The sequence below is a fragment of the Henckelia pumila genome, chromosome 2, assembly GCF_033568475.1.
Source record: "Henckelia pumila isolate YLH828 chromosome 2, ASM3356847v2, whole genome shotgun sequence".
Classification (NCBI taxonomy): Eukaryota; Viridiplantae; Streptophyta; class Magnoliopsida; order Lamiales; family Gesneriaceae; genus Henckelia; species Henckelia pumila.
The window spans coordinates 147,164,638-147,183,822 of NC_133121.1; the positions used below are offsets into that span (position 1 = coordinate 147,164,638).

Here is a 19,185-nt window from a genome sequence, read left to right on the forward strand (position 1 = left end):
AATGATATTTTTGGCAAAAAATTTTAAACCATTATTTAATCTTATTCCTAAAAATCAAACCAAACACAATATTATTTTCAACACAAATTACCAATCCTTATTTATCATGTTTTTTATCATTTTTTTAATAATCATTCAATAATCCTATCAATTGAACCAAACACTGCGTAACAATAATGAGATATTATTATTTATCATTCAAGAATTAGAAAACTATTAATTTGTGAGGGCTTCGTGAACCAATTGTAACAAATAACAAGAGATAAACCTTACAACAATTAAGATCACATCAGCAAAAAAAAAAATCAATGAAATTACCAAAAATTAAAATTATAAAAGGATGTGAATCATTGATGATCAAGAAAATAAAACCATTGAAATTCAATAAAATGAGAAAATATTTTTATTCGCTAAGGAGAGGAAGACATATAAAAAAATAAAATGATACAACAAAATATAACGTAGTTTAAATTTTAAAAAAAATGTGAAAACATATGAAATTTTCCAAGTTAGAGTAATATAAATGATTACTATAATTTTCATTTTTATTTATAAGATTAACTGCTTGTTGCACGTGCATTTTTCTAGTATAAATAAAAAAAATAAATTTCTTATAATATTTTAATTAAAAAAACCCCTAGACTCGATGCCATACGTGATCAATAGGATGGATGCTACCTAAACTACACGAGGTCTCTGGAATGAAAAAGACCCAGATGAAATAATTTTTCTATCAGATTTCAGAATCCAGTTTCTATGATCATCTCAGCAGCGGCAGCCATAGCACGAGGCCCGCTAATCGCCAGAAGGGCCACAGCCAGTTCTTCCTCTTTCCACTGTTTAAGTCCCATACTAACTCTCTTCAAAACGTCCACATCAATTTCCAGCATCCAAGCAGGGGTACAGCACACCATCAAACTTATGAATCCTGTTACATATGCCCTCCACGTTGCTTTGTTACAGCCAACGGATATTTTACCATCCAGGGCACTTGCTAGGAACTCCAAGTGTTTTTCAAGAACCTTGGGTCGTCGCTTAGATGCAGGGGATGCCAAATCCACACCCCAAGCAAATGTTCCAATGAATAAAGTGAAGTACGCAAGAGCGTAACCACACATCATCGCAACCACTCCTCCTGGTTCCTTGTCACTCTTTTCGGACGAGTGGATTGATGATATCAACCAAGAAGGAAGAGTTTCTTTTATCAACAATTGAACCAAATTTAGACCACCTGTAATCCAAACCAAAGAAGCAGCCAGGGAAGCTGCGATCTTAATCTGGATCATTGCAGAAGCAAGAGATACCTGGCCGTATTTCGTACTGTATTTGGTTTTTTTCAGATCCTCCATTTTCTCTGCAGGGACCCCACTATTCGCGATGTCTCCGACTGTGTGCACCAGAATACATACAATTTCTTCGGTCATAAACATAACATTTCGTACTGCTGGATGAACTCGTAAGTAGAGTAATCCAGGGGCAACAGCAGATAAGCCACCAATGACATGGGAACCAAAGCCATGGCCCAGAAGAGCACCAACCCCACCATTGCTCACCACAGATGAAGACTTTAGTCCAACTGCAGTTGTGAAGCAGACTTTTAGGAGTTGAACTGCAGCATCACTATTGTGGTGGAACACAGCTTGTGAGGCTGAGAAGACGAGAAAGTCAGCCCAACGCTTTACTTTTTGAGTCCATAAAGCCGCTATTATTGACATACATGGCCAGGGGCAGCATATGCCTAGATTGTTCAAGGCTGGGCCGACCAAGTTTAGAAAACGATCCGTTGATTTATCAAGTTTATATGTTATCGTGAGGCTAACAAGTGCTGCCAGGGGTAATGGAATAGTCGCTGGTGAGCTTCCTCCTAGAGAAAAATTCTAGTCAGCATCATGTTTAATGAAAAAAGAAGAATCATCATTCCATTAGAGAGAGAATCTCCTCCGCAAAAAGGAGAAATTAAGAGGGAAATTGGGTGGGAAAGCAAACTTTATCGCACAAATGAAGAATTCAAACAGCAGCAAAAGTATGTCTCAAAATCATGTGCAGCAGAAATGCACAAGGAAACTTTCTTTAAGGATTTAAAATTTGCAAAAAAATAATGACGCACCTACAGAAAGACATGGGACATTAACTCCAGTAGCAGCTAAAGTTCTGTTTATCCGTTCTTCAATTATGGATAAATTCGCAGCAGGGCTCGGCCAGTCTGATCCATTCATGAAAGCAGGTTTCCAAAGACCCCGAGTCACTTCGGCTGAAAAGTAACTTACGATTGTCGCCAAAGAAGCGGGAAGAAAATCAGCAAGATCTTTAAGCCCTGATATGGATACATGACAGTTTGTTCAACATACCAAAAACAAACCAATAATTTGGATAAGAACAAGTAACATCATAACCATAAGTAAGTGACCATAAAGGTACAGGCATTCAGTTTCCAAGAGATATATTATATGAAGCTTCTATAAATATTGCATAATTTGTTCCTCTGGAAAAGACAAACAAATTTTGCTACCAGAAAATAAATCAAATCAGACTCCGGATTCATCCACTTATTATTAAGCCCACCAAAATCACATTATATTCAGTTACATCAAATAAGAGTAATATAGAGGGTACACAAATGTTCAGAAGCAGCCAATCTCTCAACTAAAAAAGAATACATTTATGTATAAAAATAAAAAAATAAAAACATAGACATGCCAACGAGATCCTGTTTATTTATATCTTCATGAGGTACAAAAACAAATCCATGTGAGGAAAGCAAATGTCATTTCACGTGCAAGTAGATGGGTTGATAAGCAGACAATAGTATGTTTTCAGATGTCGACATATATCTTTAACAAAGAACAAAAAAAAGCAAATATTATTTAAATCATAAGCATCTTTGCATACCAGTGGTCAGGTCACGCGGTGACAGTTGCCCATGGGCACAAGCAGTAAGGGCGGCATCAAGTACAAAAGGAACTGCCTCAAGAATATCCCAACCAGGTAATTTAAGACAAAAAGAAGCATCATCAGTTCCAGATGCAGATGAGCTGCTATTTCCAGAAGTTGAAGGAGTCAGCGGCTGAACACCTCTGTACATTTTTCTAAACATCATGTTTAAGAGAGCCTGAGCAATCTGATGAACATAATTTCCGGGAACCAGAGCAGAAAGAATTGAAGCAATACATTCCTGATGCTTCCTGTACCAACGCTTTAATTTTGGAAAAGAATCCATGACTATGGGCTCGGCCAAAAATGGACATGACAATCTTGACAGTCCACTGATTTTATTATGATTATTTGATGAATTTTCCGATGATGCTAACTGGGAATTGCGCACCAATAAGAGATATTCAGGAGTTAAATGGGATCTGACTGGGGTGAAATCTCCCATCACATGATCCAGAGGTGGTCTATCAAATCTCCACAACCTCAACAGCAGAGCAAATGCATTTGAAAATACAGCATGGGAAGAAATTTCCTCGCCCGGATTTGGAGTCCACAACATATTGGGTGCATATGAACCAAAGACCTCGCAGATTGGCATTAATGCAGCAGCGAGCTGGGGAGCCTGTGAGAAAGTTGAGATATATTTGTTTTTAAGGGCACAAGTGCTTAAAATATAAATTTCCGTTTAATGTGTTCCCAATGAACCTGAACCAAATCGCCAGTTCCTTGCCTTTCCTTTCCTTTCAGTAAGGTTACTGTATCGAACCTATATCCTATTCAATATTTATTCTAATGTCTGAGTTAAAGAAAACACAACAACAGTTGCAATGTTATAAGAATGCAGTTATTAAACAGGTGCTAAGGTTCTTTAATAGCAGCCCCAACTCTATTCTTTATGTGACAAAAAAAGGGTTGAGTTCATATGGTAAAGTTTCATGGTTTTGAATTTGTCGGATATGAAATGAAAATTAAGTATGCAGAGGCAGTGTTAACAAATGGAACTGGACCTACCAAGCCGTGCAAGGAAAATATCTGGACGCTATCGATAGAAGATATTCCAACAAGAAGAATGTTCAGAAATGGAGCATAGCTTATCAAATGGCTCTCATTTCCAGAAAAATCTGTAGGAGCAGCAGGTGAAAGCAATCTGGTGATGAAAATGGCAGTATGCTCCTGTAAATATTGTGGAATAAAGTGAAGTTAAAAGTAAGTGCATAAAGTTGTGAACAAAAACATGTAAGAATATCTTGTCTCATTGATCTCCTTTTCTTGGCCTAGGTTATTGACTCATTGTCCATTTGTTGATTGTAATATAATGGAATCATCCAAGCAAGACTAATGCCATCGGCACAAACATATGTTCAAATTTAGCAAAAACTTTGAAATCCATCACCTGTACGTTCCAACCTCGACTAAGGGAAGCACCACAGAATATTTTTGCAGCAGAAATCTTCTGGTCATCTGAACTGCTGACAGCAATCTCGTACAATCTCTCAAGCTCTACTAAGCTTCCATAAAATCCAATAGCCCAAAATCAGTTGAGTTTCCACTGGAATATATAAAAAAGGAAAATCTAGTACCACTACTTTAACTTATATAAACCACAAGCTTGATTTCAGTTAACTTAATCTACTGGAACTAGGTAATGTAGAAAGTCTAATTAAGTGGCCTTATCAATGGTGAAGTTCGAAAAAGGGGATATCGTTCAACTGCCGAGACAGTAATGTCGTACTACCATAATAAAAGAATAAAGTTCAGGGTTATACTGAATGCTATTTCATCCAGATTTTGATTCCTGGGAAACATTTACCAGAGATCTGACAGGCTGAGTCGGCTGACAACCCTGGGCTAAATTGATAGCATGCAATGAATTTGGTGGCCTCAGCAAATTGTACTATTTGTGTGCATTACCAATTCATTTTCCCTTCCCCCAACCGAAACAACCCAAAAAGAACATAAGCAACAAATAGAGTGGCCACAGCCATATTTATATAGATTTCTCTTAGTCCCCTTCTATCTTCTAACGCTTTCTTGTTTGACTCCTTATTCTATAAATTTCAACTTTCATCGAAAAAGGGTCATGATGTGCCCATGGTCTAACCAAGTAGATCTGGCTGAAACTAGAAACTACAAGAGCCTAACGCTTCTGAGGTTATTTTGGACCCCAAATTAAAGAACAAATTTTTTTTAAAAATGCCATCTAACCTCGTAGCAGGAGTTGATACCAATGTGTTTACCATAATAGGAGTTAAAGGTGAGCCTTTCATTAATGAGGACCAAGAAGGCACTTGACCAGCAACACTTCGAGGACTTTGGTTGCAAGCACCTTTTACATATCCAGGCCACAGATATGCCGATGTGTCCAAAACATTTCTAGCAATGCAAGACTCAACAATGAGATGCCGAAGGTCCCCAGCTGCAATGATCATGGGGAATTGAAGGAAAATCAATGGACCAATGGTATACATGACAAACATTAACTAGGAGGTATGAAAACTAAAATGATATAAAGTACATCATTTCACCACAGATCCCTCACGCTCTCCAAGACCTTTTCTCATCTTGAATGGATTAAAAGTACAAGGAATATAAGGACACAAGGACGAGCATAGCAAGGAGAGAAGAGAGAGTAACTACTTTCATTTTATCAGCTTAAAAGCAAGAAAAAAATGGTCACTTAGCGAGAACTGATGAAGTATCACTCATTTACAGGCTCCTAAAAGTAAAATCAATCTCACACAATAATCTCATCCAATTTCAATTATGTCAGTTGATAGGAAACACAAGAATTAATGAATTAAAAACAAAAAACAAAAAATTATCCGTTTACAAATATAAAAAAAATTCAAAAAGTAAGGTTCAAGTTTATGGTACAATGCTTCTAACTTAAGAAGTTAATAAAATAACGAAAGAGTTGATCAAATAAAAATTACTCACGACAATTCAAGGGAATGTCATTAAAGTTAATGCAATCAACGTTTGCACTGTCAACTGTTAGGCCAGAAAGGAACACAAATGCTTTTGCAGCAGCATGATTAGCCAGTGAACTAATAAGTGGTGGAGGACTCAACAATCCTTCAAAATCATCCAACCGTTGAAGGCTGGAAACCAAGTCTTGATGATACTTTCCCACTGGCGGTACTTCTTTTTTTGTATTGTCAGATCTTTGCTGAGTCTCACTAACCAATATAATCTCATCCTCTTTAATTATATGGACAACTGCAAGTACCACGACAGACAATAGCATGCACGTACAAGTGTCAAGGCGAGGAACAGGACCCTCACTTGGATTCCTCTCCTGAAAAGATCCAAAGGAAATATGTCAAAGTACAAAACAATTTCTAGAGCAAAGCTCACACAAATTGAGTCAATTTCAATGAATTACAATTACTTTAGTTAAAAGGTAAATTTCCAAGAAACTTCAAACAACGTCTTCAGATAGTATACAAATCAATTAACAATATTATTTGCTAGGGGAAAAACAAACGATGACGACAACTACTTCACAGACTAAAATAGAATCTCGAGTATTTGCCCAAGACTTGGCGGGAAATCATAATTTATTTCAAAATATTGTCTAGCTTGCAGACAAAATCAGAGTAGATAACACTATAAATATTGAATAAGTATCTGCCATTTTGTGCAATACAGAAACAATCTGGGATCAGTGATCTAAAAATTTCTAGCACATTAAACATTCAACAGAGTTTTACTGGACTGGAGCAGATAAACAAAAGACAAATAGACAAACTCCATATTCGAACAATTGTATGTTTCATCTATTTTCGGTAAACTCTTACTCTCTGAACAAGCCGTAAAGCCGCAACCCATAAACCCAGAAACGTATCCTGCCAAGTGGTCTGATTCACGGCCTGGAGAGACTTGACTAAACCTGTCACACCAAACGTCAACAGATCCATACTGATGTAGATAGGTTTAGAACGTGATTTGAAATATGTACCTGCAAGAGTTTCAGCAGCACTAGTTGTCAACACTTGAAGTCCATCCATTGCATTTTCTAAATAAAGGTCTATTGGAAGCCACTGTTCTGATTGAACAGTACCATGAGATAGGCTAGCAGAACACAAAGGTGACCTAGCCATAACCGTGTGAAATTGTTGTCGTGAGTTTGTTCGGCATTCACGAAGCAAGATTTGACGTGTATCAGATGTTAACTGCAAGAGTGACTCTGGAGAGATAATCTTTGAATTTCTTAAAGACATTGAATTTGCAGCAAGCAGTCTCAAATGTTGAATGAAGCATCCCCAATGCATTGGCCTAAAAGAAAACAGATGAATGCATGCTTTATAAAAACATCAACAGTCCCACACCTCAAATTTCTTTGGCACAGGGAAATGAAATGTCATCATAGAATGCAAAAAGAAGCAGATACATGTTTCGACGAGCCAAGAAAAGGATCTGGGAAGTCACTTTGTTCCGGAAAAAGTCAGCAATTATTTCAACAGCCATAACAGTATTAGTTTTACTTAATGCTGCCTGAGTTTCCCTTCTCTTCCCATCAAAGCTATCAACATAGTCTATTTCCATATCTTGACTCCTGGTTGGCCACCTAGATTTCTTTTCAGGCGTGAGTTCTAACAGACCTTCGTCATCAAGAGACGCATCAAGCAGCTCCCATACAAGTGCAAATATAAACTCAACGACAAGCAGCCCTGGTTCAGAGGATTGCCCTCCAAACATCTGATAAAATTGGAGAACCTCATTTATGGATGCCATAACCCTGAAATTGGATATTGCATTCATGTTATTTTTATAAATAAAACTAAAAGTGTTGTGGTATCTTATAGAGCAATACCAAATAATTGAAACGAAAAAACCCCCAATTGTTTTATCAAATGTCCAGAACAAGAAGTAATTGTGCAATTACATTTGGTAAAATGCCATGCAATCACCACCCATTCCAGACGATAATTTTTACATGAAAATCCATCATAAAAACATGATTATTTTCTTTACACAAACATAACACCGTTCAGTAAAGGAACATACAAAACATGAGAACTGTCTGACACTGTGTTACAATTCACAAAGCTCAAATATCCAGAAAATCAAGACCCTAGGAGAGAGAACTTAAAGCGAGAAAAGGGTAGAAGATAAAGGGAAGAGCAACAGATTCATACTTGTGATAATTGGGACCATTAATTAGAGACCGCAGCGAAAAAGAATATCTTTTAAGAAGCTCCATATACAATCTATATGCGACTGGATGCCGCCTCCTACCCGGAATTACCCTGCATGAAAAGAGGGCGATCATCACAAATATTGCATAAAATAGATGGAAAACATTAGGTTGATTCGTGTTTCTATGTTCGTAGCACACGGTCAGAGCGCATGACTATAGACTTTGTTAAGAACAGCACGCACGCCTTTTCTGCACGAGGCAATCATCCATTGTGTATGATAACCAAACAAAGACAAGAAAATTAAGCCCAATTATGCATTTAACCATGGTGTGAACACGCATTCATGTGAGTGCGAGGCATACACGAAAGAGGTATAGGGCAGTATAAAGAATCATATAATTTTACGGGTGTGGGGAACAATCAACGAGATTAAAGCATACCTAGTGGAGAGAAGGGCGAGAACCAGCATGGGAGGCACAGCAGTGACAGTTAAGGCCTTGTCGAGGAACTTCCATGCTATGGGGACGTTGTTTGACCAGCAAATGTGAGAGACGAGGAGCTCCGCCAGCTCGATAGAGGGCATGGAGGCACCGGCGGCGTTAAGGGTGGAAGACAGGTGCATGGCCCATATCAATGGGTCCGTGCCCCTCTCCTGAGCCGCCTTGGTCAAGTCCAAGACGCAATCCCATGTCCTCTGCGCCGCCGCCGTCATGCGAACTCTCTGGGTTTCAACACCTCCGGAGAGGAGATCTGACCTTTTTTAATTTATTATTATTATTATTATTATTATTATTGTGTTGGAGCACAGAGCGCGCTTGCAATGAGAGCAGCTGCAAGCCTGCAGCACCCCAAATGAACACAGTCACCGTCCTTCTAGAAGACAATGAATATATGTACTAGTCAAATGTCGGATCCTTAATTAATTAACTTATCTCTGTTTAAAAGCTGTTGAAGCAAAAAATACTATAAAATTATTTAATACTTAAAATATACTTACAAATATTTATGATTTTGAGTTCAAAAAAAATATTTATGATTTTATGTTATTTGTTAATTTCAAATAAATTAATTATACATGATTAAAATTTATAATAAAAATTTTATTATATATATATATACTAGGAAAAAAACACGTGCGCTGCACGTGAAAAATATATATATATAAAAGAAATGTGACGAAACTAAAAAAAAAATTCTGAAAGAATCATTCATTAAAATCACTAATATCAAAACTCACTCACAACTTCAATGACCCACATAAGTTCGAAACTAAGTATCTGCAAAAAGGGCCGGAAAAATGGTTTAATGCTATCAAAAGCAGGACTGATTTGCTTTCTTGTAAAGTTTTTGTCATGAATGGCCGTCGAGTTCGATGCAGGGGGAACATAGTTAGTCCACATTCTTAACTGAGCTTTTTTCCCTGAAGCTCAGCATTCTTCAACTTTCTTCTAGCGTCATCTTCCAACAAGCTTGCACTCCAGTCCACATATTTAGCTAAACCCTATAAAATCATAACAGTAAATTCTCTAAGGAATAAATCTTTAGAGCAAAATAGATCAAGATATTAACAGGTGTGGAATGAATATCAGTGAATGTTCTTAATGCAAGTGGTAATTTAAATAGAAATAATTTAAATTTGATAAAACCTGCAGAAAACAAATTTTAAACAAAACACATCTTGTTTTTTATTATCAGGGTGTTCAAAATAAAATGAATTCTTTTTTTATTTATTTATTTATAACAGTTGTACTGCCCACTGAATCATCTTCATACTAATTCATTATAAGAAGTTGGCTTTTACAACATCAAACTAATTATTATCAAAATACAAAAAATAATAATTATGAACATCGGGACTATGTTTTTTGCAATGCAATCCTTTCATTAACTCATGACTTGTCTATTGAGGAGCTATAATTTAGGAACAACATTGAGACAAATAATATAGAAAAAAAATGGATACACCAAAACAAGTGAGACAAAGCCCAATCTTAAACACCATTTAAGACCAAATTTAACCTGTAACTATGCCATGATAAAATAAGTATCTTTGCGTAAAGATCGATATCTATGGTATTCGAAAATAATGCTACCTTCTTACAATTTCCTTCAAATATATTTCAGAAATACACCAAGTGCTTTTACAAATGAACCGATGCATTATAAATATAAGAACCTTAAAGTTTGGTCAGAAAGAACAAGAAGCATGGTTAGGATCAAAACTTGACATCATAAATAAGCAGAAGGTAACATCTTTAAGCAAAGCCAAAAGAAGGGTTGGGGGAGGGGGGAACCAAATCCATAACCCTAACATTTTAAATTCTCAGATATTTAAAGAATATGTTCGACTCCAGGAAAAACCGTGCCAAATTAAAAGTAAAATTTTTTGAATTTTTTTCCACGAGTAGAAAATCACTTGATTTCCAAAACAAATTTATGGAGGAAAAATTGGAATGGAAAATCATCGGGTAACATTCTTGTGTGAAGTCTTGCTGATATGATTTTTCCGACATTTATGACAATCAATTTTCTATGTTGTACCATTATTTTGACCAAAATTTCACACATATTGAGTGATTATGTGATCGTGATGAAGATTTCAATAGGCAAACAGAGTCAGACTAATTGAAAGTTATATAATATGGACTATACGTAATTATACACAACTCTCATGCACGACACAAATTGGCAGCCCTCCCCTATTGTTATATTTTGGCTATGTTTCAAAAGTTATATTTAACTCGTACTCTTTTAACATCTGATGACATATTATCGATGAGATGAAAAATAAAGAAAAATGAAATGCATGTTAACGTATATAGCATATAACAATAAAAATAATGATAAATTCAGAGGTGATAGATGTTTTTAATCCATTATAAACTTGTACAGCGAAACTGAAATTGTATAGAAATGTTAAAAATGACTTTAATCAAATTTATTTATTTTTTCATGAAATGATTTTGAGAAGTTACAGTACAAAATGATATATATAAGTAAATAAATATGAGCAAAGATCACTTGTTTTTTTACAACATTACAATTGGTGACAATAGGCAAGAAAATAATGAAATGAAATTTGGGAAACCTGTTTGAGATGAAACCTCTTTCTGTTATTTTCTTGCTTGGCTTAGATGCATCCTCAGACATTTTTTTGACTTTTGGGGCACTTGCCGCGAAATATTAATACGGTGGGCAACATCAAGTAAGAAATGTGAGGCAACAAAGTTTTAGTTTTTTTTTTTGAAGTGAGGTTCATAATAGGTGGTGAAGAGAATTGTACCTTGCGAGGTAGAATTTGGTGGCATATTATCCATAGCCTTATAACTACTACTTTCGAAGAACAACCTGTTGATAAAAAAAATTAGATTATTGTATTGTATCACAATACGACTATAATAAATAAGAGAAAATTATTATCTTTGAACCCATTAAGAACTTCGTTACAAAATTGAGTTTATAAATAAAGAATGTTGCATTGAGAAATGATTATAGGAATATGATAAAATCCAATACTAAATGAGTTGGTAAAATATTGTATCATACCTTCTATGTGAGAATACTGAATTTTTTCGGCTCATGCTGAATTTTGATTTTAATTTTAGTTTGATGAAGAAATTGGGTTTATAAAGTTTGAGAACCTGAGGTGAAAATGGAGAAGATAATTAATCTTTAAATAATTATAGAGAATTAGGGATCCAAATTTTCCAATCATATGAAAATGTTATTTTTTAACCTTAAGAAAAATAATTGTATCTGATATCCATGATTATTAAGATATATCATCTTAACTATTTCGTAGGAAAACAGGAGTTAACTCACTATAGCCTAACATATGCAGTACGTTGATCCTCTGGAAAAATAGGTGGCACACACAGACGGAACATAACATAACAGACAGAGCAAATAAAAATAAACAAAGCGCATTAAATCAGTATTGCATAAACATTTGTCATTATGCTACTTTTGCGAATAATGCCAGATCAAGGAATATACGCACCTGAGTTCTTAGCTTAAGTTATAAATTAAGTAAAAAATTTTTAGCAATATCAATATCTATACACAACATTATTTCTCTTAGATATACTAATCCAAACATTGCCTAATAAAAGTTATAAACCCACTAACCTATAACATCTTTAGTCTCAATATTTGACACTAAAATAAAATATATGCTGTGATTCTTATTTAAATTTCCTGACCATGTATACAAATGTACGTCGATTGAATTAGAACAAATATGCATAATTTTAGGATTGACCATTTGAATGTGTACATAGACATTCAGACACCAATTAACCTACTCCAAAAACATTTTTTTCTAGTCCTAAACCTAAAAATTTATGTCACTGTTAATTCTTGATAAGTGATCAAAACAACTTCCTATTGACCATCACTCAATCATACTTTATAAAAGCTATCGATAGTTACTCTCAAAATTTAACTAAAGTTTCATAAGACATATTTATGCAGAATTTTACATTTAATCTTAAACTATGAAAACTAATTAATGCTTAGAGAAATCAAATTTTAATTAACTGTAAGAAATTTCCTACAGCATAATTTTAGGATTGGCCATTTCAATGTGTACATAGACATTTAGACACCAATTCATCTATTTCAAAAGCATTTTTTTTTTGAGCCTAAACCTAAGAATTTATGTCACTGTTAAGACTTGATAAGTAATCAAAATAACTTCCTAGTGCTTATCACTCAATCATACTTTATAAAAAGCTCTCGATAATTACTCTCAAAATTTAACTAAAGTTTCAAAAGACGTATTTATGCAGAATTTTACATTTAATCTTAAACAATGAAAAATAATTAATGTTTAGAGAAATCAAATTTAATTAACTGTATGAAATTTCCTACTGCAGAATTTGAGGATTGGCCATTTGAATGTGTACATAGACATTCAGACACCAATCCACTTATTCCAAAAGCATTTTTTTCTGGGTCCCTGGGCCTAAACCAAAGAATTTATGCCACTGTTAAGACTTGATAAGTAATCAAAACAACTTCTTATTGGACATCACTCAATCCTACTTCATAAAAAGATTTCGATAGTTACTCTCAAAATTTAACTAAAATTTAAAAAGACATATTTATGCAAAATTTTACATGTAATCTTAAACAATGAAAACTAATTAATTGTGATGACCCGAGTTCTAATCTCTCATTAATCTCATTAATCATTATTAAACCATGTTAGACAATAATCAAAGTCTAAACAAAAGAATAAAAAATTTTTTTTTTTTTTTAAAATAAATTGCACTGCGCACGCGCGGGCATCACCCCTCGCGCGCGCGCCGGCCAATGGGACCGAGGTCCCCTGGCTTGGCTCGCGCGCGCGCGAGCAGGAGCTCGCCCGTGCGCCAGCCAAACCAACAGAAAAAAAATAATGGCTCAGCTGCTGTCAAAAACGAGATCATGCCTATGATTGATTCAAGATCATGTCCTACCAAAGTCTAGACATGATGAAATCAAGCATAACAACTACCATGCATTCTAACATGCTTTTAATGCTAGTAATAAACCATTCCAAGGCTTTACAACATAATCATCATTCTCATAACATGCAATAACATTGTCATATATCCAGATCAAGACACCTTATGTTGATTCAAGGATTTACAACATATTTTCAATCCTATAAACATCAACAAAACCACAACTCAATCATCTACAAGTCTTGGTACAAGTATTCTTAAACATGATCATGATTAAGACTCATTAAACTTTATGACAGCACACATAACTCCTAACTCGGATCCTCACGCTATATCGATTTCATCCCTTGTTCTTTAAGTCCGCCTTTGCCCGGTTCTACTTCCTCCTATTGCAATGACACATACAACAAAACAATAGCCGGATAACTCCGGTGAGAAATAGATTTCCCAGTAAAAGCAACTAAATATGCATAATCAATATCACAATCATGATATAGAAGTAAATACAATGCATGCTTTCAAAACAAGGTTCTTTTCATCATTCATCAATTGGGATCCCGAGAAGAAGATATCATAGCTAATCCACCGACACACCCTATCGAGGTGGGGCTACTATCTTGCTCCTCTAGACTTTGAAGCCATTATATATGCAGCTCAGACGCTAGGCTCAAACAACCACCCAGGCCATACATATACAATCCCTCAAATCGTCTATTCGAACGTGTCCGTTCATTTCAAAATCAAGGGAATAAGTCATCAATATGAATGCAACATGTAACATAATCAGGGCATTCATTATATCAAGAACTTATTCAAGTAATAAAAAGAAAGCACAAAAGAGCACTTAAACAAACAAGTATGTGAATTGAGGGAACTCGATACAAACCATCTCGAGTTATAATCCCAATCAAATTGTAGTCCACTTTTACCTTTCAAATGTGATGTCTAGAAGGTCTTCAAACTTGTCAAAATCTGTACAAGATCACACACCAAGCATAACTCAAAATCTGCTCAAGATCAACCCCAAACTTCAACAAGAATGCCAAAGGAAACTCTACCAACCTTGTGCTATCGTCCATCGGTTTCGAAGTCAAGATTAATCAATTGAAATGTCCTGTTCAAGCACTGAAACAACAACATAACAAGCAAAGAATCATCAGCTAAGAGCTCATCCACTTCTAAGCTGAAGAATGCTATCAAATCACTCCAATTCAAAAGTTCGACGGCATTTCGGTATAACTCGGCGATTCCCGCAAATCTCTATATCATTTCTAACATTCATATCAATTGTTCAACCTCTAAACTAAAATATCAGCAGGTGTATAGAGTGAATCAAAGCTGGTAAATCATAAGAACAAGAGATACAACTCAATCTTCAATCAAACTTCAAGATTAACAAAGCTAGAAGCTCAACAATACCAAATCAAATCCAACATCTGATATCTGCCATTTTCGAAATCTCAAACCTTGATGAACAAAGAAGATACTTACATCAAATCGAAGGTCTTGGCGAGAGGATTCCAGAACATCTTTCGGAATCGAATTCGGATAATCGTAGCTCAAGATATGAAGATTTGAAGATGAGTAAAAGCTTGGAAATTCTCCGGAAACTTGCTCTCGGTTTTTTTGGCTTGGAAATCTAATGAAATGTGTTGATTGACACGTGCACATGCTGATACATCACTCCAATTCTGATAAGTTTAGTCATTATCGCACTTTAGTCCCTCAAGAGTCCAATAATTGCAATTCAGTCCTCAATTACTCAATTCATTCAATTTCAATCCTAATCAATTTCAGAATATTAGAATTTAAATCAAAACTCCAAATATTCCCAAATTAATTATTCTCGGATTAAAATTAAATATTTCCGGGCGTTACAATTCTCCCCCACTAAGACTCGATTTCGTCCTCGAAATCTTAGTAATAACAACCAATCAAATCAAATATCAGATACAGAAAAACTAAAAGAGACTCACATCAATGAAATAACTCTGGAAATCGTTGTCTCATATCTGATTCTGTCTCCCACGTTGCTTCTTCAATACCATGACGACTCCACTGAACTTTCACAAGTGGAATAGTCTTCGTTCGTAGTTGCTTCTCTTTTCGATCAAGGATCTGAATTGGCTTTTCAAAATAACTCAAGGTCTCGTCGAGTTCAGCTTCATCAGATTGAAGTACATGAGATTCATCAGAAAGATACTTTCGAAGCATTGATACATGAAAGACATCATGTATTCCAGATAACGCCGGAGGAAGAGCTAATCGATAGGCGAGATTGCCTATTTTCTCCAAAATCTCATAAGGACCAATATATCGTGGAGACAACTTCCCTCGCTTGCCAAATCTGACAGTGCCTCTGAACGGAGAAATCTTCAAAAATACACGATCCCCCTGTTCAAAAGACAAAGGTCGACGTCGAATGTTGGCATATTTCGTCTGTCTATCTTGAGCTGTCTTCATTCGTTTCTGAATAAGCTTCACCTGGTCATTCATATCACGGATCATATCAGGACCAATATCAGGTACTTCAGAAATATCATCCCAGTACAAAGGAGATCGACATTTTCTTCCGTATAAAGCTTCAAAAGGAGCCATTCCAATACTCGATTGATAGCTGTTGTTGTACGAGAATTCACAAAGAGGTAATGAATCTTGCCAACTCGTGCCAAAATCAAGCACTACAGCTCTCAACATGTCCTCCAATGTCTGAATGGTACGCTCAGACTGCCCGTCTGTTTGTGGATGATAAGCTGTGCTCAAACGAAGCTGAGTACCCAAAGCACTCTGTAAGCTATGCTAGAAGTGAGATGTAAATCGAGGATCACGATCTGATACAATAGACTTCGGCACACCATGTAATCTAACAATTTCACGGACATAAATTTCTGCCATCTGATCATGTCTGTACGTCATACGATAAGGTATAAAACACGCAGACTTCGTCAATCTATCGATAATCACCCAGATAGCATCATAACCTCTAGAAGATCGAGGTAATCTTGTCACAAAATCCATGGAAATATGATCACATTTCCATTCAGGCACGGATAAACTCTGTAACAAGCCAGGCGGTTTCTTCCTTTTAGCCTTTACCTGTTGGCAGTTCAGACACCGAGATACAAAATCAGTGATATCAGACTTCATTGGTTTCCACCAGTATCGAGTCTTCAGATCATTATACATCTTCCTACCTCCAGGATGAATACTATAACGACTACAATGCGCCTCTGTCAGTAGTTGTTGTCGCACATCAGAAATATCAGGCACTACAAGGCGATTGTGAACATAAAGAAGATCATCTCGAACCCGATATTCAGATACATGCCCTGATCTGACTTTCTCAATAGAATTCTGTATATTCTGATCAAGTTTCTGAGCATCTCGAATTCTTACCAATAAAGCTGGTTCAGCTTGCATTTGATAGAGTCGAAGAGGTTGATAATTCGTATCAAATACTAACCCAGACAGACAACAGTCTTCAATCAAATTTGATACACCCATCGTCGATAAGGACAAAGAACATACCTTTCGACTGAGTGCATCTGCTGCCGCATTCGATTTCCCTGGATAGTACTTAATCTCACAATCAAAGTCTTTAAGCAAATCAAGCCACCTTCGCTGTCTCATATTCAATTCTGACTGTGAAAATAGATACTTCAGACTCTTGTGATCAGAATAAATCTCAAACTGCTCCCCGTACAGATAATGTCGCCAAATCTTCAAAGCAAATACAATGGCGGCCAATTCAAGATCATGAATCGGATATCTGGTTTCGTGAGGCTTCAACTGTCTCGAGGCATAAGCAATCACATGTCCTCGCTGCATCAACACAAATCCTAATCCTCGATGAGATGCATCACAGTAAACAGTGAAACCACCAGTACCTGAAGGAATCGTCAAGACTGGTGCACTGGTCAGTCGCTTCTTCAATTCAAGAAAACTAGATTCACAAGCTTCAGACCAGATAAAAAGAGCATTTTTCTGAGTCAACTGAGTAATCGGCTTCGCAATACTAGAAAAATCTTTGATGAATCGACGATAATACCCAGCCAATCCCATAAAACTCCGGATCTCAGGAACAGATGTCGGTCTAGCCCAATTAATCACTGCTTCAACTTTACTTGGATCCACAGAAATACCATTTCCAGATATAATATGTCCAAGAAAGACAACCTGTTTCAGCCAAAACTCACATTTCGAAAGTTTAGCATACAATTTCTCGGCTCGTAAGGTTTTCAAAACTGTTCTCAGATGTTCAGCATGATCAATCAGATTCTTGGAATAGATCAGAATATCATCAATAAAGATAATCACAAAATCATCGAGATACTTCTGAAATACACGGTTCATCAAAGCCATGAATACAGCTGGAACATTCGTCAAACCAAACGGCATAACTATAAACTCATAATGGCCATACCTGGTTCTGAACGCAGTCTTAGGAATATCAGAATCCCTAACTCTCAGCTGATGGTATCCAGATCTCAGATCGATCTTGGAATACACCGAAGAACCCTGCAACTGATCAAACAAATCATCAATACAAGGCAAAGGGTATTTGTTCTTTACCGTAGCCTTGTTCAGTTGTCGGTAATCAATACACAATCTCATTGAACCGTCTTTCTTTCTGACAAACAGTACTGGAGCTCCCCAAGGAGAAACACTGGGTCGAATGTATCCCTTGGCCAGTAAATCTTCTAACTGTTCCTTCAATTCTTTCAGTTCAACTGGTGCCATTCGATAAGGTGCTTTCGAAATCGGTGCAGTTCCAGGCATCAGTTCAATGTTGAAGTCAATCTCACGATACGGAGGTAATCCTGGAATCTCATCCGGAAAGACGTCCGCAAATTCACTAACCACTGGCAAATCAGCCAGGTTCAGGCTAGGTTTCAACAAATCCACTGCATAAACAAGAAATCCCTCCGCTCCTTTCTGCAAAAGTCGGGTCATAGATAATACAGAAATAAGAGGAATCTTAGCACGTGAACCCTTACCATAGAACTTCCATTCTCCAGCCATCTCAGGTCTGAATCTCACTACCTTCTGAAAGCAATCGACGGTAGCTCTGTACTTATTCAGCATATCAATCCCAATAATACAATCAAAATCAGACATACCAAGTACAAAACAATCGATCTCAATCTCATTACCCTCATACTGTAGTACACAATTCTTTACTATCTGAATCGAGATAAGACCCCTCCCCAAAGGAGAAGAAACAGATACTACAACTGGTAATGACTCAACAAGCAAAGAATGCAATGCAACAAATTTGGCAGATAGAAACGTATGGGATGCACCGGTATCAAACAACACATAAGCAGAATAACCAGAAATAGAACAGTTACCTGCAATCACATCATCAGGTGCTCCCTGTGCCTGCTCCTCAGTCAAAGCAAAGACATGAGCCTGCTGTCTCTGAGGCTGATTGCCTGCCTGACTTCCACCTGGTCGAGTCTGCTGCTGTGTATGTGCTGGCTGAAAAGAATGAACAGAAGAGGCCTGTCTTCCAGGTTGAGCCACTGATCGTGATGACTCTGCACCTCTTGCCTGTCCAGTATTTCTCTGAGGACACACCCTTGCAAAATGACCCGTCTGTTGGCATATATGGCACCTCCCAGATACACCTCGGCACTGATCGGTTGGATGATTTCCAC

The 19,185-nt window shown here is 36.5% G+C and overlaps 1 protein-coding gene across 1 annotated transcript; it reads right to left on the bottom strand.

Moving 5' to 3' along the window:
* Positions 1 to 544: 544 nt before the first annotated feature.
* Positions 545 to 8,913, bottom strand: LOC140880822 (mediator of RNA polymerase II transcription subunit 33A-like). Its single transcript, XM_073285627.1, has 12 exons — positions 8,516 to 8,913; positions 8,073 to 8,183; positions 7,325 to 7,672; positions 6,893 to 7,209; positions 6,732 to 6,823; positions 5,869 to 6,229; positions 5,137 to 5,347; positions 4,325 to 4,439; positions 3,943 to 4,104; positions 2,890 to 3,553; positions 2,108 to 2,314; positions 545 to 1,864 (listed from the first exon to the last, which is right to left on the bottom strand). The coding sequence occupies exons 1-12, from the start codon at positions 8,785 to 8,787 to the stop codon at positions 741 to 743; spliced, it is 3,984 nt and encodes a 1,327-aa protein (XP_073141728.1). The 5' UTR covers positions 8,788 to 8,913; the 3' UTR covers positions 545 to 740.
* Between the last annotated feature and the right edge of the window lie 10,272 nt (positions 8,914 to 19,185).